The sequence below is a fragment of the Balaenoptera ricei genome, chromosome 6 (genome assembly GCF_028023285.1).
Source record: "Balaenoptera ricei isolate mBalRic1 chromosome 6, mBalRic1.hap2, whole genome shotgun sequence".
In the NCBI taxonomy this organism is placed as follows: domain Eukaryota; kingdom Metazoa; phylum Chordata; class Mammalia; order Artiodactyla; family Balaenopteridae; genus Balaenoptera; species Balaenoptera ricei.
Window position 1 is genome coordinate 99,177,042 of NC_082644.1, and position 18,081 is coordinate 99,195,122.

Genomic DNA, 18,081 nt, shown 5'->3' on the forward strand with positions numbered 1-18,081 from the left:
ACTGGTTTTTGCTCTTTGGGAAGCTATTGAGCGTTGATGTAGGGGGAGTTATTTTTCCAGGAGGACTCAAGCTCGCAATGTGTAAACAGGCTTTATTGACTGCTCATCAGACAATTTTTCTGATTCATTTGTATGGTATAAATAAGAGTTTAGAAGCTAAAGTAACTTTTTCGGCAGACTTATTTCAACTACATCCCCTCATGCGAATCTCACTTGATCCAAGAAGAAATGTGTGCTTTTTAAAATATATCTCTTATGTGGTATTAGATGGGCATAGCCCCAGCACCGCCCTGTCACTCCAATAGCAGCAGTAGCTGTGTGACATGAGGCAAGTCACACCACCTCTCTGAGCCTCAGTTGTACCTACCTGGCTCCTGAAAATGAATCAAATGAAGCAATGTTCCCAGGATGCCTGGGGTGACACCTGGGGCAGCACCTGGGCATCGGCTCCTGCAGTGGGTGATCCCAGGCTGCTGAGCTTTCTAAATTTCATTTTCCCTGTTTTTCCATCTTCCGCGTCTTTGTTAGCCATTTCTCCTTGGGACTGTCAGAGCCTCCACTATTTGCACTCCCCTTGGGCTCGGATAATCAATAACACTGTGTCCAAAGCAGAGTAGAAAGGTTTGTGATTCCTCAGAAGAGGACCTATAAATAGCAGTAAGAGCTACGGTCCACTGGCGTGGCAACACCAGCTCCAGCTGTTCTCTTGGATGCTGTCCTGACCTCTGCTCTGGGGCCCTGGCACGGCTGCCTAAGAGACTTTCAGACAAATTAAGCTGCTACTTTATAGCATAAGTTTACTACTATAGGATGAGTGCCTAAATCTAGGAAACCAAGAACCAATCTACTCAGTCATGTTATGATTTCCAACACTAAACACCATCACCATCCCTGCCCAGAGCATTAGGCCCCAGTGGAGGGCCCTTACCCAGCGGCCCTGCACAACAGCTCCTTTTTTTGCCTGCATGTTAGAATGTTCCTTAGTCCTGGTAGCTCACTCCTCGAGAATTAATTTACAGGTGCACCTTATCATGAAATGAACAGAAAGCCATACCCTTATTTCAGGGTGGAGCTGGGGCAATGTTCCTGGCTTGGTTTCCCCTTCTGAAGATACCTGGCTGTTTTGAAGGCATTCACAAAATGGCCTGATGTCTTTGAGGAACATTATAATAAAATAACAATAACAACAATAACAAAAACAACAATAACAATCATTCTACCTGATCCTTTTTGACTAGCTTACAAAGCACTTGTACATTATGTCATTCAATCCCTTTACAGATGGAAAGACTGAGACCAGAGAGGTAAACAAACTTGTTAACGAACAGGAGAGTCAAAATCTGAGTCCGGGTCTTCCAGTTACAAACCCAGTGCCCTTCCCACTTTGCCAAACTGCCACTTCCTTCTTTTTAAGCTGAGTCCATCACCTTAAAAGTTGGCAGGCTACTTTCCTACGTGCATTTGCTACTGTTGCAGAGGGTCACATGTCCTTACATCAGTTGTATTACATACCTTTACTATGTTTTCTCAAAGTTTATTTTGTTTGATATTAATGGGAAACGTGAGATTAAATAAAGTTAAACATGCTTCTTTATCACAGGACTTCTCAAAACCTGAATGTGCTAATTTCAAGAGCAGCATTTCAGTAAGCTGCAGTGCTCAAATTTATTTAGACCAAATAACTTTTTAAAAAAGAACATCCCAGCCTCATACACTAAAGAAAATGTTTAGCTAGACTTGTGCATTTCACAAAAATAGTTACTTCTGCAACAGTCAAACATGCAAATGTAAACTCTGACCATAGGCCACCTGTAGTTAGGTTTTTATTTTTATTGAGTTTTTAAAAGAAGTGTTTACTGGTGGGTAATACCAGAAAAGGAAGACATACCAGTTGGGAGTAATAGGTGGAGACCGAGACGGTAGACTCTTGGTTTCTAATTGTTCCACTGATAAAGATCTCTGCATGGCCGGGTTCCAGACCATCCCTCCAATCACTTTTTTGCAATACTGGTTATTTACAGACCTGAAAAACCAGATGTAGGTTCACTTTCAACACTGACATATTCAATGAGAAAGAAGTGACAGCATAAGTGAAACAGGTCTACACACACTCCCTCCCTGACGCATAACTGGTTAACACCTTGATGACCCCAGCAGAGGTTACCAGGAGTGGAGGTACACGGGTCAGAAGAGATTCCTTTCTGTCCTAGCGTTTCCTTATGTTATTTCTTCTCTTCGGGTGAAAAAATATTTTCTTGTCCTTACTATTTCAAGCAAAAAAACTGCTTTCAGAATATAACCAAGCCTTACCAGATAGAAGGAATTTCAGGATTAACATTGAAATACAGTTCAAGTAACTTCAAGGAATTCTCACTTTACTCACACTGGCATGAGTACAAACATTAACCATCCTTCCCAGTGTTCTCTGTCTTCCTAGCTGGCAGAGACCGTCACTGTAAATCACTCAGAACTCTTTAAGAGCAGACCTGAGGAAATATGCTTAGACAGCAGAGTTTCAGGCCATGTTCTCTGAATGTGCCACCCTAAAGGTTACTTTCAAATTTTATTTATACCTAGAGAATTTAAATCTCAGCTCTCTAGACCCCTCAGAGAATGAATTATTTGAGAGGATGGAGTTTGAAGCCAGTTTCGGGGAAACTGAGTTCTGGCATTTCTAAATTTTAAACAATGTTTCAATGTCTCATTAAAACATTCCACGCAATTCCTTGCAGCCTAAAACTAGCAACCCAACAAAAAATAGGACAAAAAAACCCAAAAGAACATAGGTAACACGAAGCACACCCTCTAGAATATCAATGTACTAATTTTCAATGAGAAATACGGTTGTCACCCTGATCAAAATGCTCACAGCAGCGTCACCACGAGAATCTACATCACAAATCAAATTACCGTTGATTGAGAGCACAGCATCGGAATGAGGGGAGCAAGCTGGATGATTCAAAGGTTTAATGTAGCAGCTCCCCAAAGTATGTGTCACAGGTTATTAATAGGTACTCTTTGGAAAAAGAAGTGTTCCATTGTCCCATAAGCTTGGAAAATACCGAACAAGTTTCTTTTACATGGAAGCTTTCAGAGGGCCCAATATGCAAATGTATAACGGTATCTCTAGGGGTTGGGCAAATCACGTAACCTAAGCCTCAGTTTCTCCATCTATGAAATGGAGAGAATGAGGGATGAGATTCGCCAGCATGCTGAAGCTGGTATTGGTGGTCAAGAACTGCTGACCTGTGGCCACTGAGCCACCCACCATGTCCCAAGTGATCCCTAGTGGCAGATTAAAAATGGCTGCAAGTTCTCTGACTCTTGAACCCAGGCTGGCCTGTGACTGCTTTGACCAAGAGTAGCTATGCCAGGTATGGGCCTAGCCTTTAAGATGACCGGCCACCTCTGCCTTAGGCTCTTGCAGTCCTGAGCCTCTGTGTAAGAAATCCAACTACCCTGTGAGAGGCCCTGAGAACACACAGAGAGGGCAGGGGTCCAGATGAGTCCAGCCTTCTAATCTTCCATCAAGGCACCCGGTGTGGGAGAGAAGTGGTCCCGGACCCTCAGCCCAGCCCGGCCACCAGCTGCATCTCACTGAGAAACCTTAGTCTACATACTGCATGGAGAGGACCATCCGGCCACATCCTTCCCGAATGCCTGACCCACAAGATCTTGAGAGATAATAAAATGGTTACTGCTTTAAGCCACCAAAACAGGGGTAGTTTTTTCTGCCACAAGGGAGAACCAAAAAAAAAAAAAAAAATCCTCCGTGTTGTCTGCACTTTACAGATGAAGAAACTGAAGCAAATTAAATTAAAACTGATGTAGATCAGATTTGAACCCAGCCTTCCGTAAGAGAGTCCAAGCGTTTAGTTGCTCTCAATGCCACTTCTCAGCTCACCAAGAGGATTAAGTCCAACTAAAGTAAATGCTACATTCCAACAAGTTATGTTTACGGCATGTTCAGAAATAGAGCTATTGAATGTGTAAAAATACTGGACAGTATTAGAAGCCAAAAACTTGGAAAATATATTTGCTCTTGGTTCATCAGAAGCTTAGAGAGAGCATTTAGCACCATAAATATCAATACTATCACTGATACTAACAGACATTTACTACTTATTCAATTGAGAAAGCTATCCACTGATTACCATGTAATAGGAAAGTCACTGGAATAGTCTGATACAGTCCCACATATCAGAGAATGGCTCAGACAGGGGCACTATTTTTAGTAAGAGCCACATCAATTAAAATAAAAATCACAAAAATAACTTTTCCAACCAATTTAGAAAATAATTTGATATGGAATTTCTGCTACATCTTATATTTAAAAGGCAAGTATTTATAATACATCTTGTATTCTACATCTTAGAATAAAAACATATAAAAAAATATAAACTGCATGAGAATACACTGTAATCTAAAAGTTTGAAATTTACAGATTTATTTTCTAGTCATTATTTTGAATATCATTCCTACGGATAATAGCACACATGGAATTGCTGTAAGAATTAAACATACAAAAAAAAAAAGAATGAAGTATAATGAAGTATAGGCATGGAACAAAGTAAGCACTCAGTAATCGTCAACTATATAATTATTACTGTTACTATCTTGTGATTGCTGGATGTAGTATATGCCAAAGTCACCTGACTCTGGAAATCTTTATTTCTGCTCATTCATTATTATAGAGCATCTTATGGAATTAATGTTCAGTGGGAGAGGCTGTCTTAATGGCACCAAGATGACCCTGAGTCACAGCCTTGTGCTTCCCTGGGTGTGACATGACAGAGCTGTTCCAATGCTGGCTGCTTGGGGGGCTCTGAGTGTTAAGAGTTGAGCAGGCAGAAGCGAGTGACAGGAATAGGAGAAGTGCCTGCGTGTGTGGAAAGACACACTGCGGCCCCAGCAGACTTTCACCCATGGTTCTAGATCCACCAGCAGCTCTGGCCCCAGGGCCTGGGGCCCCTGGGCAAAGACGTCCCTCCCCCGAGGATGTTTACTCCCCAGGGGTGACCAGGACATGTTTATTTCTCAGCCTAGCATGGAGACTGTCCCTAAAGCATACTCACTTTTTGGGGTTCCTAGAGCCCAGAGTCCAGTACTGAGACAGAACATTCTTTTCCTGAGGTAGTAGCTTCTTTGCCTGAAAGAATGTATGGTGCTCGACACAGGATTTCCATAAGTTTTTGCAAGATCGGTAATTTAACATGTTGAAGGCCACTATGTGTTCCCTGGATTCAGTCTGGGAGGAAAAACACAGTAGAGATTTCATCTACACAGATGTAGGAGCAGGGTCTCAAGCATTTTATGCCCACATCGGTGGTTATCAAGTAAGAGATGACGGACAGCAGAAAACTGGTTTCAAAATTCCTTAGGCCACAAAAACAGGGTTCTAAGAATATTCAACAGCAGGATTTGTTAACCATCTTTATGAACGTGGTAATAAAGATGACCAGAGTCTACTCTTTATCATCATCTGTGGTCTTTCATGAACGCTTTCATTTCACACCTGCCTACATTTCTAGGTCGGATATATTTGGAGCATCCAGATAAGGGCTGTCTGATACATTCCTTTCAAAATTTAGCTCTGGGAAAAATCTCTCCCCTGAAGAAATCATCTTTCACCTATCAAATGACAGGAATCTTATAATGCTTTGGGTTTCTCTATTTGCTTTCCACAAAGAGAGTTAGATCTACTGCTCGCTTATAATAATCATTTTGATCATTTGCTCTATCTCCATTCTACCTGAGTTCAGGTTTTCTGTTCTCATGTTAAATTACCATCCTGTGCATTTTTACGGCACCTTGAATTTTGCATCTGGGGCTCGGGAGACCCAGATTCTAGTCCTAGTTTTCTCTGAGCTTTAGTGCTCTCAGTCCTAAGAGTTCATTGCGATGTGGAGCCATTTTAGGTACACGTTATCTTTGGAAAATTGGGAAATGACGTAGTGACAGTAAGTGAAAAATATGCAGCCTAACAAGACAGAGTGTGGTGTCGTGGGAAGAGCGGACATCTCAGATTCGTAACGACCGGTTCAAATTCCAGCTCCTCCACTTCACTAGCTGTGGGTTCTCTCACCTCTAAGTTGCTCTTTTCCATGTGGAAAACCAAACTGAGTTATCTGGAGAGCTGTGGACTCCTCCTATGAGACATATACGCAAGGCCACCGTGCATTTTAAACACATCAAGGGGAGGAACTGACCTTGCTGACTTTTCTTGCTACTCTGCAGTGGGCTCGGCCAGGTGCTTTGACCAATGGCACTTCTATCTAAATCTGATGATTCCCTGAGAACTGGGCATTGTTGCATTCCTGTAAACAAGGTGACTCAGACTAGAGGAGGTTAAGTAACCCGCCCAACCGGTGAGTGGAAGAGCTAGGATCTGAACCCAATGTCTCTGACTCCAAAGCAAGTGACTTCCTCAGCCAGATAAGCAGAGTGAATTACACAGAAAACTGCGGGGCCCTCCGGACCCTGAGGCCCACTTTCTTTCCACCGTTTGCAATGCTCTTTCTTCCCTGTTAACACGTACGACAAATTCCTTCACCTGCTGAAGGACTAAGAGCTGAATTGGCTAAAAACACAAGAACCAAAGCAAGCATAGGTACAACTCACCTGTTTTCGTCGCTGATGTATAAAGAATTTTTTCCTTTTGAAAGAAATTTTTAGAATGTTCACCCTGCAAAAAAAGTAGAACACAACACAAAAGCAGCACATCAGGGAGCAGCCAGGTCGCAGCTGGCGCCTCTTGGCGTGTGTTCTCTAGTCCACGATCGTGATGGCTGGGGGCTCTCGGCTTCCTAGACTTTGCTTCGGCGCAGAAAGGATGGCGGCCCCATCACTTCGGCCAAACACTAAGTAGCTGACTGAAGCTGAGTATCACATCCGGGCCCCTGGTTTATGATGTAGCTCTTAAATAACAAGGACCATGGGCAATGCGCTCTCTTTGCTGTCGGCTGCTTTTGTGATACTGCAGCTCCGCGAGAGCTGGTGCATACCTGGGGAAGACAGCTGAGGGCAGTGTGGAGCAACAGAAGGAGGACAGACAGACCTGGGTCTGCATCCCAGCTGCTTCGCAAACTTAACAGCCGTGTGTCAAGTAGCCTCTCTCTTGTTTGCATAGTAACACAATTATAGCCACCATTAACAGCCTTTTTTATACTTAAAGCTTTACAAGCAGCCCCTCTACTAAGCCTTGCAGTAGTCCTGAAAAGTACGTATCATTATACCCAGCTTTCAGATGAGGAAACTGAGGCTGGGAGACAGCGCTTAAGTGCTCAAGATCATTCAAACCAGGAATGCTTGGAGCCAGGATCTGAGCTTGTGCTCTTAAGTCCTCCACCATGGAGCCTTCTGAACAGTGGGGACTGCACTGCCTTTCTCAGATTTGTGAGGATTCAAGTCTGCTGGATCCCCTCTGAGTTTTTAGACCAGAACTGGGCACTTGATAAAACTTCAATTAGTAACTAAGGAACTGCCCTGAAAATACAGCTCCTGCCCAGAGGAAGTTCTCTGAATCCTGGCTAATGTGCCGCCCAGGAAGGATTCCTTAACTCCAAAACCTGCCTTGTGTTGTTTTATCCAGGTTTCACACGGTATCCCAAACCATAGGGTGACTGGGGAAGAAGGGGATGCTGATAAAAACCAAACCAATTTTCCCAAGTACTGAATCTGGATTAATTGTACAGGTCAGAGGTAAAAACTTGGGAGAAAGTCTCTGTCCCTTCTTTAGAAATAAAAGTTTAAAATTAGAGTTATCATTACTTTTGTTCAGCATATTTTTAAAGCATGATTCAGAAAATAATTAGAACCGGTTTGCACTTACCAAGGATAGAAACTTGTGCAAATATATTTTCGGTACACAGCGATGCCCACGGAAGCAATTCCAATCATTAGATCTAAATTGTGCAGATCCTGTAAGAAGGAAGATCTCAGATTCACAGCGTGTTACTGTCATGCTTATGCCCTCTGGTAACTCAAGCACCCACGCTTTTATAAATAGCACTACATATAAGCTCCAAAAGGAAAATTACAGAAAACAGGCAAAAATCTCCTCTTAACAGATACTTAAGATCCAAGTATTTAGCACCAAATTCTTCTAAGGTGAAAATACATTGCCTGACAGCAACACCTGGGTTCTGCCAGTTTACAAAGTTACCACCAGGCAAGCTCATTCATTCCACAGAATCATAGAAATGAACATTTGCCTTTACATTTTCAACAATTAGTATCAGACACCATATTAAAATCAGAAAAGCCTCGTGCCCCGCACAGCTTTAAACAAATCTCAACTCCCATCACTGAAGAGGCTTTAGCTATTAATATGAAGTGTAGAACTGCTGATTCTAAACCCAATGAAAAATAAAATATGGCTTATCAGTCCAATATAGTCAACATTTATTAAGAGCCCATGTGCTAGGCATTGCCATAGATAATGAAGATAATAAAAGGAAGATACAGCGACTACAAGATGTTTTAAATCCATTTGAGAATGAAAATTTTAAAATAAACAGTTCCTTCCCTTGAGTCATCTATATCCCTATTTACCCAATCAGATACTCGTAATTTTAAAGAAGGGGCAGAGTTACCACTGGATGTGAACCTTAGGTTTGCCACTTACTAGCTGTGTTGGTTTGGGCTACTGCCCTCAGTTTTTCCTTTTGTACAATAAGGATTGTCGAACCCACCTCTAAGAGTTTTATCAAGCTGAACTTAGAGAATATAAGAACGTATTGGCATGCGGTAGGTATAAAAAACGTTCATCCCCTTCACCTCTCAAGAGACAGTGGGACAAATCATTTATGAACAGTGATGTGAACATGGGGAGTTGGAGAAACTGGCCAAAGAAAACACTGCTGATACTGTTGTGGAAAGTCCAGAGAGTAATCACTATTGGGCACCCAATTGAAATCACATGCTTAAAGCAAAACCAAACTGGCAAGTTGAAAACCAGGGTTGCATTAAACATGATACTTGGGATCAGAATATAGGGAAATATTAAGCAGGTGGGACAGAAAATTAGCACACAAAATAAAAATCAAGTGCAGAATAAGGAAATAAATGAATGCTTTGGGTGGGCCAGTGACGTGGGTCTCAAATCTCCTGGTTCTGTGGTCATCACGGTAGCATGGACAGTTACTGTTCGCTAAATTCCTGTGCGCATCTCCAAACCTGCCAGCTTGTGGAGCAGGACGGTATGATTAGTCTTGGCTGATGAACAACGAGCAGAAGTGATGAGTCCCCTCCGGGCCGAATCATTTAAGAGCTGGTGTGCAGCCCTCCAACCTCCTCTTCCCTTGGGACAAGCATGAGGCCACATGTGAAGATGGTGAAAAGCCACCAGACAGAAGCAGCCTAGGCTGCCAAATCACTGCATGGAGGAGGGCTGCCCTGGAGAGCCACCAGGACCCATATAGCCTTTGAACTACTGAGAAATAAGTTCTGTGATATCAAGTTATTGATTTTCAGGGGGTTTTGGTTGATGCAGCATAGCCAAGGGTAACCCAACTCCCTCTGATACCACGGGGGTGTCAGGCAGACAGGTAATCAACTGGCCTCAGGACCTTCATGAGATCGTGGGGGTGGGGGGAGCACAGATCAACTCAGGCAGATGTAAAGCCCACTTCACCACTGAAGAAAGGGCTCCACAACATTCTACCAGACAAAACAGTATTTGCAAGTGGAATAAAAATTAAGTCAAGTCCCAAAGTTGATGTTTTGTAAGATCCGTATCTTTTTCCTACTTTATTACCTATGTTATATCCTGTACACTGCACAGTTTAGGGGACAGAAGTAAGACAAAAGAAATGAAAGTGTTTCTATGAATTGCAAAAATATTATTTAAATGTAAACGTTGGTAATTTACTCAACTCCCCTGAGCCTCAGTTTTCTCACCTGTAAAATGGGGTGATTAGAACACATTTCCCAAGGTTGCTATAATCTTTAAATGAGACCTTATGGTCACATATGAAAGCATCTGGAACAATGGCTAGTATGGACTAGGTGTTCAACCAATATTTGCTTCCTCTGGATATGATGTGGGCCAATTACAGGGAGAAAATGTAAAGGTCAGATGCCAATTAGACAGTGCTGGGGTCACACACTGAAGCCATTACTTGTGCTACATGACCTTCGATAAGTCCCTGAGTATCAGTTTCCCCATCTATAAAATGGAGGTAATGACAACACTTACCTCATGGCATTACAGTGGGAAATAAATAAGCTACTGTGTCTGGCAGTTAGAAACGGCTCAGCAGATGATAGATATTAATCAATTTTACTTAAAAAGTCACAACCAATTCAAAATACTTGATTTTCATAATCATGCCATCATAATAGAAAACTATCATATTTGAGTACATAATTAGCTCTAATTTGAGCAGCACTGAGATTAAATAGTAGAAACCCTGGCTCATTAAAGAGCCACTTGGAAAATGGAACTGTATACATTTTTCACTTCTTTAACCATGAGATGGTCTTACAAAAATTACTTGTTTCTAACCCCTGTGACCCCCCCAAAAGTAAAAAGTCTTCAAGTGTGACAGCAAACATGAAAAAAACCAAGTGGATAAATAACCAGCAAAACTCAATATTACTTTATAAACCTTTCAGGTATCTTTAAAAAAAAAAAAAAAAAGGTCTTTTTATTATACTGGAAAAGAGATAGTTTCAAAGAAGCTTTCAGATGTTCAGAAATTAAAATTAAAATAACTTTTGAACTACACCATGCTGAGGGTACCTACCCTACCACTGTGCAGCTCCACTCCATAGAAGTCGAGGGTCCGTGCTATGTTGATAAAGCAAGATTCCGCTTCTGATTGTTTTAGCCCACTACAAAGGCAGAGAGAAGATGCAGAGTTCACCCAGTAAACAGAATATTAACTCCGATTTTTAAAATTAATACAAATCTAAAAATATTGATACCATTACTATAAGGTTATTAAATGCCTTATGTTATTCATCTTAAACAATCAAACTCCAAATGCTAGTAAACCACATTTTTCTTCTTTTCCATTGAATATGACTTCATCTAGCCCTCTCGTTCCTCTATTAAAAAATACCTCACATTTAGTAGGTTCTCAATATTCAGAGATAAAGACTGTCACCTTCTGGAATTCCCACCCTACCTTTTCCAAGTCCCTAAATTAGTACGTGCTCTTTAGGTCTTTCTGCCTTTATCTATCCTTTTAGCAGCAGCCTCAAACTTCCAAACGTCACTGTACTATTTTAGGATTTTTAGGATTCTGGCTCCTGCCTGGACAGCAATTCTGGGAGAGGATTGGCAGTGCCTTTTTGAAGGGACACTGGTTGCTTAGGCCTTTGTTTCTATGGCCTTCCTGAGAATGTAAGGTCCCTTGAGACCTGGCCTTCTCGGTCAGGGTGGCCCTTATTTGACCTGGACTGGAGTCACTGCAGCTTTAAGTGAAAGGAGGCAAGGGAAGAGGAGGCCAGAATCGGGCGAATCTGCTGGAGTGGAGGCTTGGCCTGAGGCAGCTGAGGAAGGCTGGTGCTCCCTTCTGGAAGGAAGGTGGTTTCCCCAACTGAACCCAGAGAGGACGGGGATTCACCCAGCCTGTCAGCACCTATGTCTGTCTGTCTGTCTATTCAAAACCACCTGAAGGAACGGCTCATTTCATTAAACGTGGGAAACTGTTAAAAGGTTTGCCTGGTAGGGTCAATCTGTGGGGCAGTCAGATTTAAAATGGGCATTTCCTTCAGGAACTAACGGATTTCAATGACATCCTGAAAAAGAACGCAGCAAATTATCCTGAACTCTCATAGGATTTCACACTTTACAGAAATGCTAGTTATGCCAGATATATTTGCCATCATAAGAGCTCAAAGGTTCACAAACCCCCGACATCTTGAAAGAGGATTCATAAGCAAAAGCAAGAGAAGACAACATCAAACCCAAGGGAACACGAGGTCTGACAGTGCCCGACCTGAGTTCCCAAAGTAGGTCACCCGCCCCTCCTCTCACCTGTGCTGCTCATGGAGCGCCTCCACCTTTGCTAAAAAGTCCTCATTCTGATCCGGTATGAACTGACTATCAGAAAGATAGCCCGGAGGATGAATGGAAGAATCACGGTCTCCAAAATGAGCTATCAAGACAGAATGAGGGGAAAGCACCTTTTCAATGCGGTTTGTATTTACAAGCATCTGTAACATCACAAGAAAAACATTCATTGGAAACACTCTCCCAAGAAGTTCTGCTCCCACGTGAACCTGAGCTTCTCATTAGCTCCAGAGTCCACACTTATCACCTGATCCCTGCAGGCTAAGTACTGCCGTGCACGCTCCAGCCAGAGCCTGTCTTCCTAAGGCGCCACCAGGAGGAAAGGGGGAGCCTGTCCCAATCTAGGTTCTATTCTAATCCCACACCTGTTCCATACTCTGTGGCCAGCACAGCATTGGCGCTCATACCCCTGGCTAAAGAAAAACAAGAGAAACCACTCAGAAAAATGTCATGCTCTACATGGCAGGCACTGTGCAGGCTCTCTGTAGTATTCCAAGGTTGTTATAACACTGGACCAACCTGCTCTAAAAGATGGGTGTGGGCAGAAGAGACCACTGTCTGCATCTTGGTCTACTTCCCTGGCATTCAGGGAAATGTGGAAAAAAGGAAACCAAGGAGGTGTGCAGAGGCCACGGGGGTGGGATGGGAATGGTTGAGGCTGAAGAGTCTGAGTCCTGGCACAGCTGAGGGCACGGTTCTTAGGAAGAAGGAACATTCTTACAGGAGTCGGAAGATAGGGAGACCGATGCTGGCGCTGTCACGGAAATCATGCTGGGGACCTGTAGCTGCAGAGGGAAGAGGAAGGGGGGCCTCACAGAGGGACTCCCAGGCTGGTCTTTCGGCCAAATGGCACTTCTCTTTTGAGATCTGTGACTGCCATCTGCAGACAAGATTCACTGCTGTCTTGCTGTGACAGGTATTCTTGAGAGTTGTGCAGTGCCCACCCTGTACAAGTGCACACAGAAGCCCTGAGAACTCAAACCATCTGGTTATCTGGACTCTTGAAGAGACTGGGAAAAAGGACCCTGTGTGGGCAGCCAAGGATCTGGCTGGTGGAACCGAAGGACACTTGCTTCCCTTCTCCAAGACTGTCCTCCCACCTGCTACAAAAATAGGAGTGAGGAAGACTATTCTAGCTCTGATGGGCACTTAATCTAGTATTCTGTTTTCTTGACAAACAAAAAACCCTATTTCATCTTTTTCTTAAAAATATCAACCTTGATATTTCCAAAGGTTTTAATAAATTCTTTTTGCAGCTGGCTTCAATGTCAGGAGGCTTCTAAGGACTCATGATTATTTGAGTAGCCATTCAACAGAGAAGATTTCTAAATCAAATGATTCCTTCTCTGTCTCAAGGGCAGGGGTTGGGGAAATCTTGGTCATGCTTTATAGTCAGTCCCAGAAGGGAAGGAGAGGAGTGAGGTAGTTGCTTAGGTGAATTTCATCCCAAAGTTGAAAAGTCAGATGCAAGGGTATCTTTCTTTACATCTACTCAGCCTGGGGCTCACCCTCCTCAACCGCCATCACACACAAGGGCTGCTCTTTGAGATCTGTGCTGTAATGAAGTGATCTGTGTCCTCCTTACACTGTTCCTTGAGGGCTGGGAGTGGGTCAGACTCATCTTTCGGGCCTTGTGCCCAGGCATGGCACATAGTAGCTGCTCGGGTGCTTGGAACTCACCTGTAGAGAGGCTACTGCAAAGTTCAGTTTTGGAAGGGGAAAAGGGCAGAAAGCCAAGTGACCTACACATACAGACTTGGTCATGGGTGGACCACAGGCCACGAAGGCCAGCCAAATGTGGCTAAGCTGTGAACAGGAGTGTCAAGGCTGTATGAAGTAAGCACAAGTGTGGCTTACAGGTGAGTTTGTGCATGGTGAAGTGTACCACAATGCATTTATAGGAAGTAATTTAGATGCCCCGACACTGGGTCCCCAATGAAGAAAGCCCGAGAAAGCCTTAGAATCACCTCATCCAAACTCTGCATGTTGAAGGAGAAGAAACTTGAGGTCCAGAGATGAGAAGGGACCTACCCCTATCACAGAGCTATTTTTCAGCAGTCAAGACCAGAATCTGGCTAGCACTCCCACCATTCTACCAGCCTGCCTGCCACGCCTGCGGGCTACTGCTGGCCATTTGCAGATGACAGTGGTCATGTCCCCAGAAGGCAACCAAATGCTGCAAATGACTTTCTTGAGCCTCAAGGCAGAGTCCTATTAAATTTTACACTGTTGGTTGCATCAGCTCATGGAGATCTTCTTGGATCTTGACTTGGTCATCCATCATATGAATGAACAGTCCTAACCCCTGTGCCTTTCTGCAAACATGAACAGCAAGGTTCTCTTTTTAGTCAAGTCACTGACAAATGTCTGAACTTAACACAAGACCACCAGTGAACCTCCCTGTAGTGTGGTTTTCCCTTGAAATCTTAGTCGGCTACTCTGCAATGAGCGTGTTAACCACTAGGGGGAAACAAAGTTAAACAGTCTTTGGAAACCATCTGCAAAGCACAGGGCGGTTTCCACGTTGTATTCAACGACCAATGACATCATCCCACTAGATGCTCTTGATAACCTAGTGACAGGCCTTAACTTTTATCCCCATTAAACAGATAAGGAAATGGAGACTCAAGGAAGGAACCTGCCCACTGCTGCTCAGGCTGGTAACTTGGAGCCTAGACCCTGATCACAGCCCATCTTCTTTATCTACTTACGACACACCCTAAACTCCAGAGTAACATGCTTTTCTGTTTGTGGGGAAGCAACACATGAGAAAGCTAATTATAGCAGAAAGAAAAGGAAATAAACACTTATGTGGGAAATACCTTGTCTTTTAAGTCCCATACATTCTTCTGGCTAATATTTTATATTTTGCAGGAGACAGTGTATGTCTCAGGTACTCAAATGTATGGCATATCAAGCTGTTCTGTTGGGAAAGCCCTTATTTGCTATTCATCTAACTCCAACTTGATCTTGGAGGCTCTTCTTAAGGGGTCATCACTAGGAAGCTTTTCTACACTACCTCCCCCTGCACCCTCCTTCCCCCTCCAAGGAGAACAAAGTGCATCCTCTGTGCTCATCCTCACTGCCAGCATCAGTTGGTCCATATCTGCCTGCCCACCAGGCTGCAGACCCTTTGCAGAGAGCAGCTGTGCTCTATCTGTGCAACCTGAGGCTACTGCGGAATCCACATGTGGCAGACGCTCAGAGGCCATTATAGAACAAATATGTATTTTCAAAAACTTCATTCCTGGGGACTTCCCTGGTGGCGCAGTGATTAAGAATCCGCCTGCCAATGCAGGGGACACGGGTTCGATCCCTGGTCTGGGAAGATCCCACACGCTGCGGAGCAACTAAGTCCGTGTGCCACAACTCCTGAGCCTGCATGCCACAACTACTGAAGCCCACACGCCTAGAGCCTGTGCTCCGCAACAAAGAGAAGCCACCTCAATAAAAAGCCCGCTCACTGCAACGAAAAGTAGCCCCCACTCGCCACAACCAGAGAAAGCCCGCGCACAGCAACAAAAGACCCAACGCAGCCAAAAAAAAATTAAAAAAAAAAAACTTCATTCTTGGGACTTCCTTGATGGCACAGTGGTTAAGAATCCGCCTGCCAATGCAGGGGACACGGGTTCGAGCCCTGGTCTGGGAAGATCCCACATGCCGCGGAGCAACTAAGCCCGTGAGCCTAGAGCCTGTGCTCCGCAACAAGAGAAGCCATTGCAATGAGAAGCCCGCGCACCGCAACGAAGAGTAGCCCCTGCTCGCCGCAACTAGAGAAAGCCCACACACAGCAATGAAGACTCAACACAGCCAAAAATAACTAATAAATAAATAAATTTATTTTTAAAAAACCCTTCATTCTTTGACCCTCATAGACACTTGACAGGCCACCAGCAATCTTCCACCATCAAGTGCTTTCAGGTTCTTTACCCACAGATCACTTTACTTTTTATCTGGTAAGAAAATGTGCTTTGTTTTGGCTTCACTGGCTACTGGTAGGCTTGTCTTCATATCAGATGTCCCTCTGGGACAATGTGGCAAACCATATCAGATAAAATTTAGGCTTACTCTTTTTTTTTCTTTTTTTTTTTTTACTTTTTGGCCACGCCCTGTGGCATGTGGGCTCTTAGTTCCCTGACCATGGATCGAACCACCACCCCCTGCATTGGAAGCACGGCGTCTTAACCACTGGACCACCAGGGAAGTCCCTAGGCTTAATCTTTGATCCAGCTATTTCATATCCAAGAATTAATCTTATAGAAATATATGCACAGAAGTATGGAAAAATGTGTGTAGGTATATATTTGAGGGTGGAGGAATAAGAAACTTCTACTTAAAACTGTTCGCCTGACAACCTATGATATTATTAGCATGATAGTCATGCTCATGTTTCTACTGCAGCTAGTCTGGACTTTTTAGGTGCTCATAACTTCCTTTAGCCCCCATTCTATCAGTCCTTTGCAGAGGGAAACCTGACTACTGAAGCTTAGGAATTTTATTTGGTACTCTAAATAGTCTGTTTACAATAGGCCGTTCTTTAGACAGCTTTCTTCTGGGCACAAAATACAGTACGAGTTAAACAACACTTGCCATGAGCCAGGCATATTCTAAGAGCTTTAAGTATATTTCATCTTCACTCAACCCTATGATTAGATATTATTATCACCTCCACTTGACAGATGAAGCTGAGGCCTGAAGAGGCTCAAGGTCAGGTAGGTACAGGTGGAAGAGACAAGAGCCAGGTACTATGGCTTCAGCCTGTGCTCTCACTGACTCAGTTAACAGCGATGGTCCACTCAAGAGTTTCTACTTTTCACCTTCAGAGGTGATACTTGAACCAAGCAGTCATATTCCAAGTTATCATAATCACCCTCATCACCTCCATCTTACATGTGAAAACACTGAGATTCAGAGAGGTAACACCATGTTAGAAGCAGATGGAGAGCAAGATTTAAATGGAGTTTGCATCTAAAGCTATGTCCTTTCTAGTGTTCCTGCCCTTCAAACCTGAAGCTTTAGATGTGAGCACCAAACTTGCTCTGAGATGTGGGAAAACTCACTCTCCTCAGCTGATCAGCCTGGCAGAGATGGAGTCCCCTGGGTCCAGTGACTACTAAGAATACAGTTGACTTGTGACCGTGCCATTTCCTATACGGATGCGACACGGCCGGGTCTGTTCCAGATGTATCATAGGGAGAGGGGAACTTTCAGATCCACCCAAGCTCGTCACTGTGCCATCTCTTCTGAGTCTCCCATTGGGGAGAAGGAGATGTAGGTTGTACGGGGAGATGAACACTGGGTCTTGTCTTGCTAGTGAGCAGGGCCACTGCTAAAGGTCTCTCCTACTTGCTGGTGTCATGCAGCCACCTTGCCCTTCACCTCTCCCATGTCTGTTCTTTGCTCCTGGGGAACAGGCAGCCTTAAGGCCACATCAGGAATCCCTGTCAGCATTCTCTTGCTATTTTGCCTCTTCTGAGACCAAAGCAGAGGGAGGAGCTCAGCCAGCGCCTGCCAAGACCTGTCCATCCTGCTCTCTTAACTGCCCACCATGCAGTCGGCCAAGAGGGGAACAAGCCCAGGTGGCGTGGGGCTCACAGGAAGTCTCAAGCAGCTCTGCACGAGTTCTAGTTGGTTACCGCGCTGGCCTCACACAGCTAGTTAACTATAAAGCGATATTTTACCTTCCATCTGGCTATGCACCCTGTTCTCGTACACATCCGGCATCTACCACGGGGCCTCACGTGGAACATATTCTAATAATGTTTTGGTGACTGAAGAAGTGGATTCGTACTTCAGCTTAAACGGCCTTGATGGAAAAGTCCATCTGGACTTTCCATCCCACACGGCAGCCACTAGCCACACAGAGCTATTGAGCCCTTGAAATGTGGCTAGTCCAAGTTGAGATGGGCTGCAAGTGTAAAATCCGGACTGGTTTTCAAAGACTTAGTATGAAAAAAATGTAAAATATCAAAATTTTTACATGGATTACATACTAAAATAATATTTTAGATATATTACTACGATGTATTTCATTTTACTTTAACATGGCTACCAGAAAG

General features: G+C 43.8%; 1 protein-coding gene across 5 annotated transcripts in view; it reads right to left on the reverse strand.

Annotated features, from left to right (window-relative positions):
* Window positions 1-18,081, reverse strand: part of PTPN3 (protein tyrosine phosphatase non-receptor type 3) — a 110,289-nt gene that overhangs the window by 41,156 nt on the left and 51,052 nt on the right. For all 5 annotated transcript variants that reach the window (XM_059925265.1, XM_059925261.1, XM_059925263.1 and 2 more), the window contains 6 exons: window positions 11,987-12,107; window positions 10,749-10,836; window positions 7,832-7,920; window positions 6,622-6,685; window positions 5,076-5,248; window positions 1,889-2,023 (listed from right to left, as the gene is read on the reverse strand). In XM_059925265.1, the coding sequence (XP_059781248.1) occupies window positions 1,889-2,023; window positions 5,076-5,248; window positions 6,622-6,685; window positions 7,832-7,920; window positions 10,749-10,836; window positions 11,987-12,107 (670 nt within the window). The remainder of the gene's footprint in view (window positions 1-1,888; window positions 2,024-5,075; window positions 5,249-6,621; window positions 6,686-7,831; window positions 7,921-10,748; window positions 10,837-11,986; window positions 12,108-18,081) is intronic.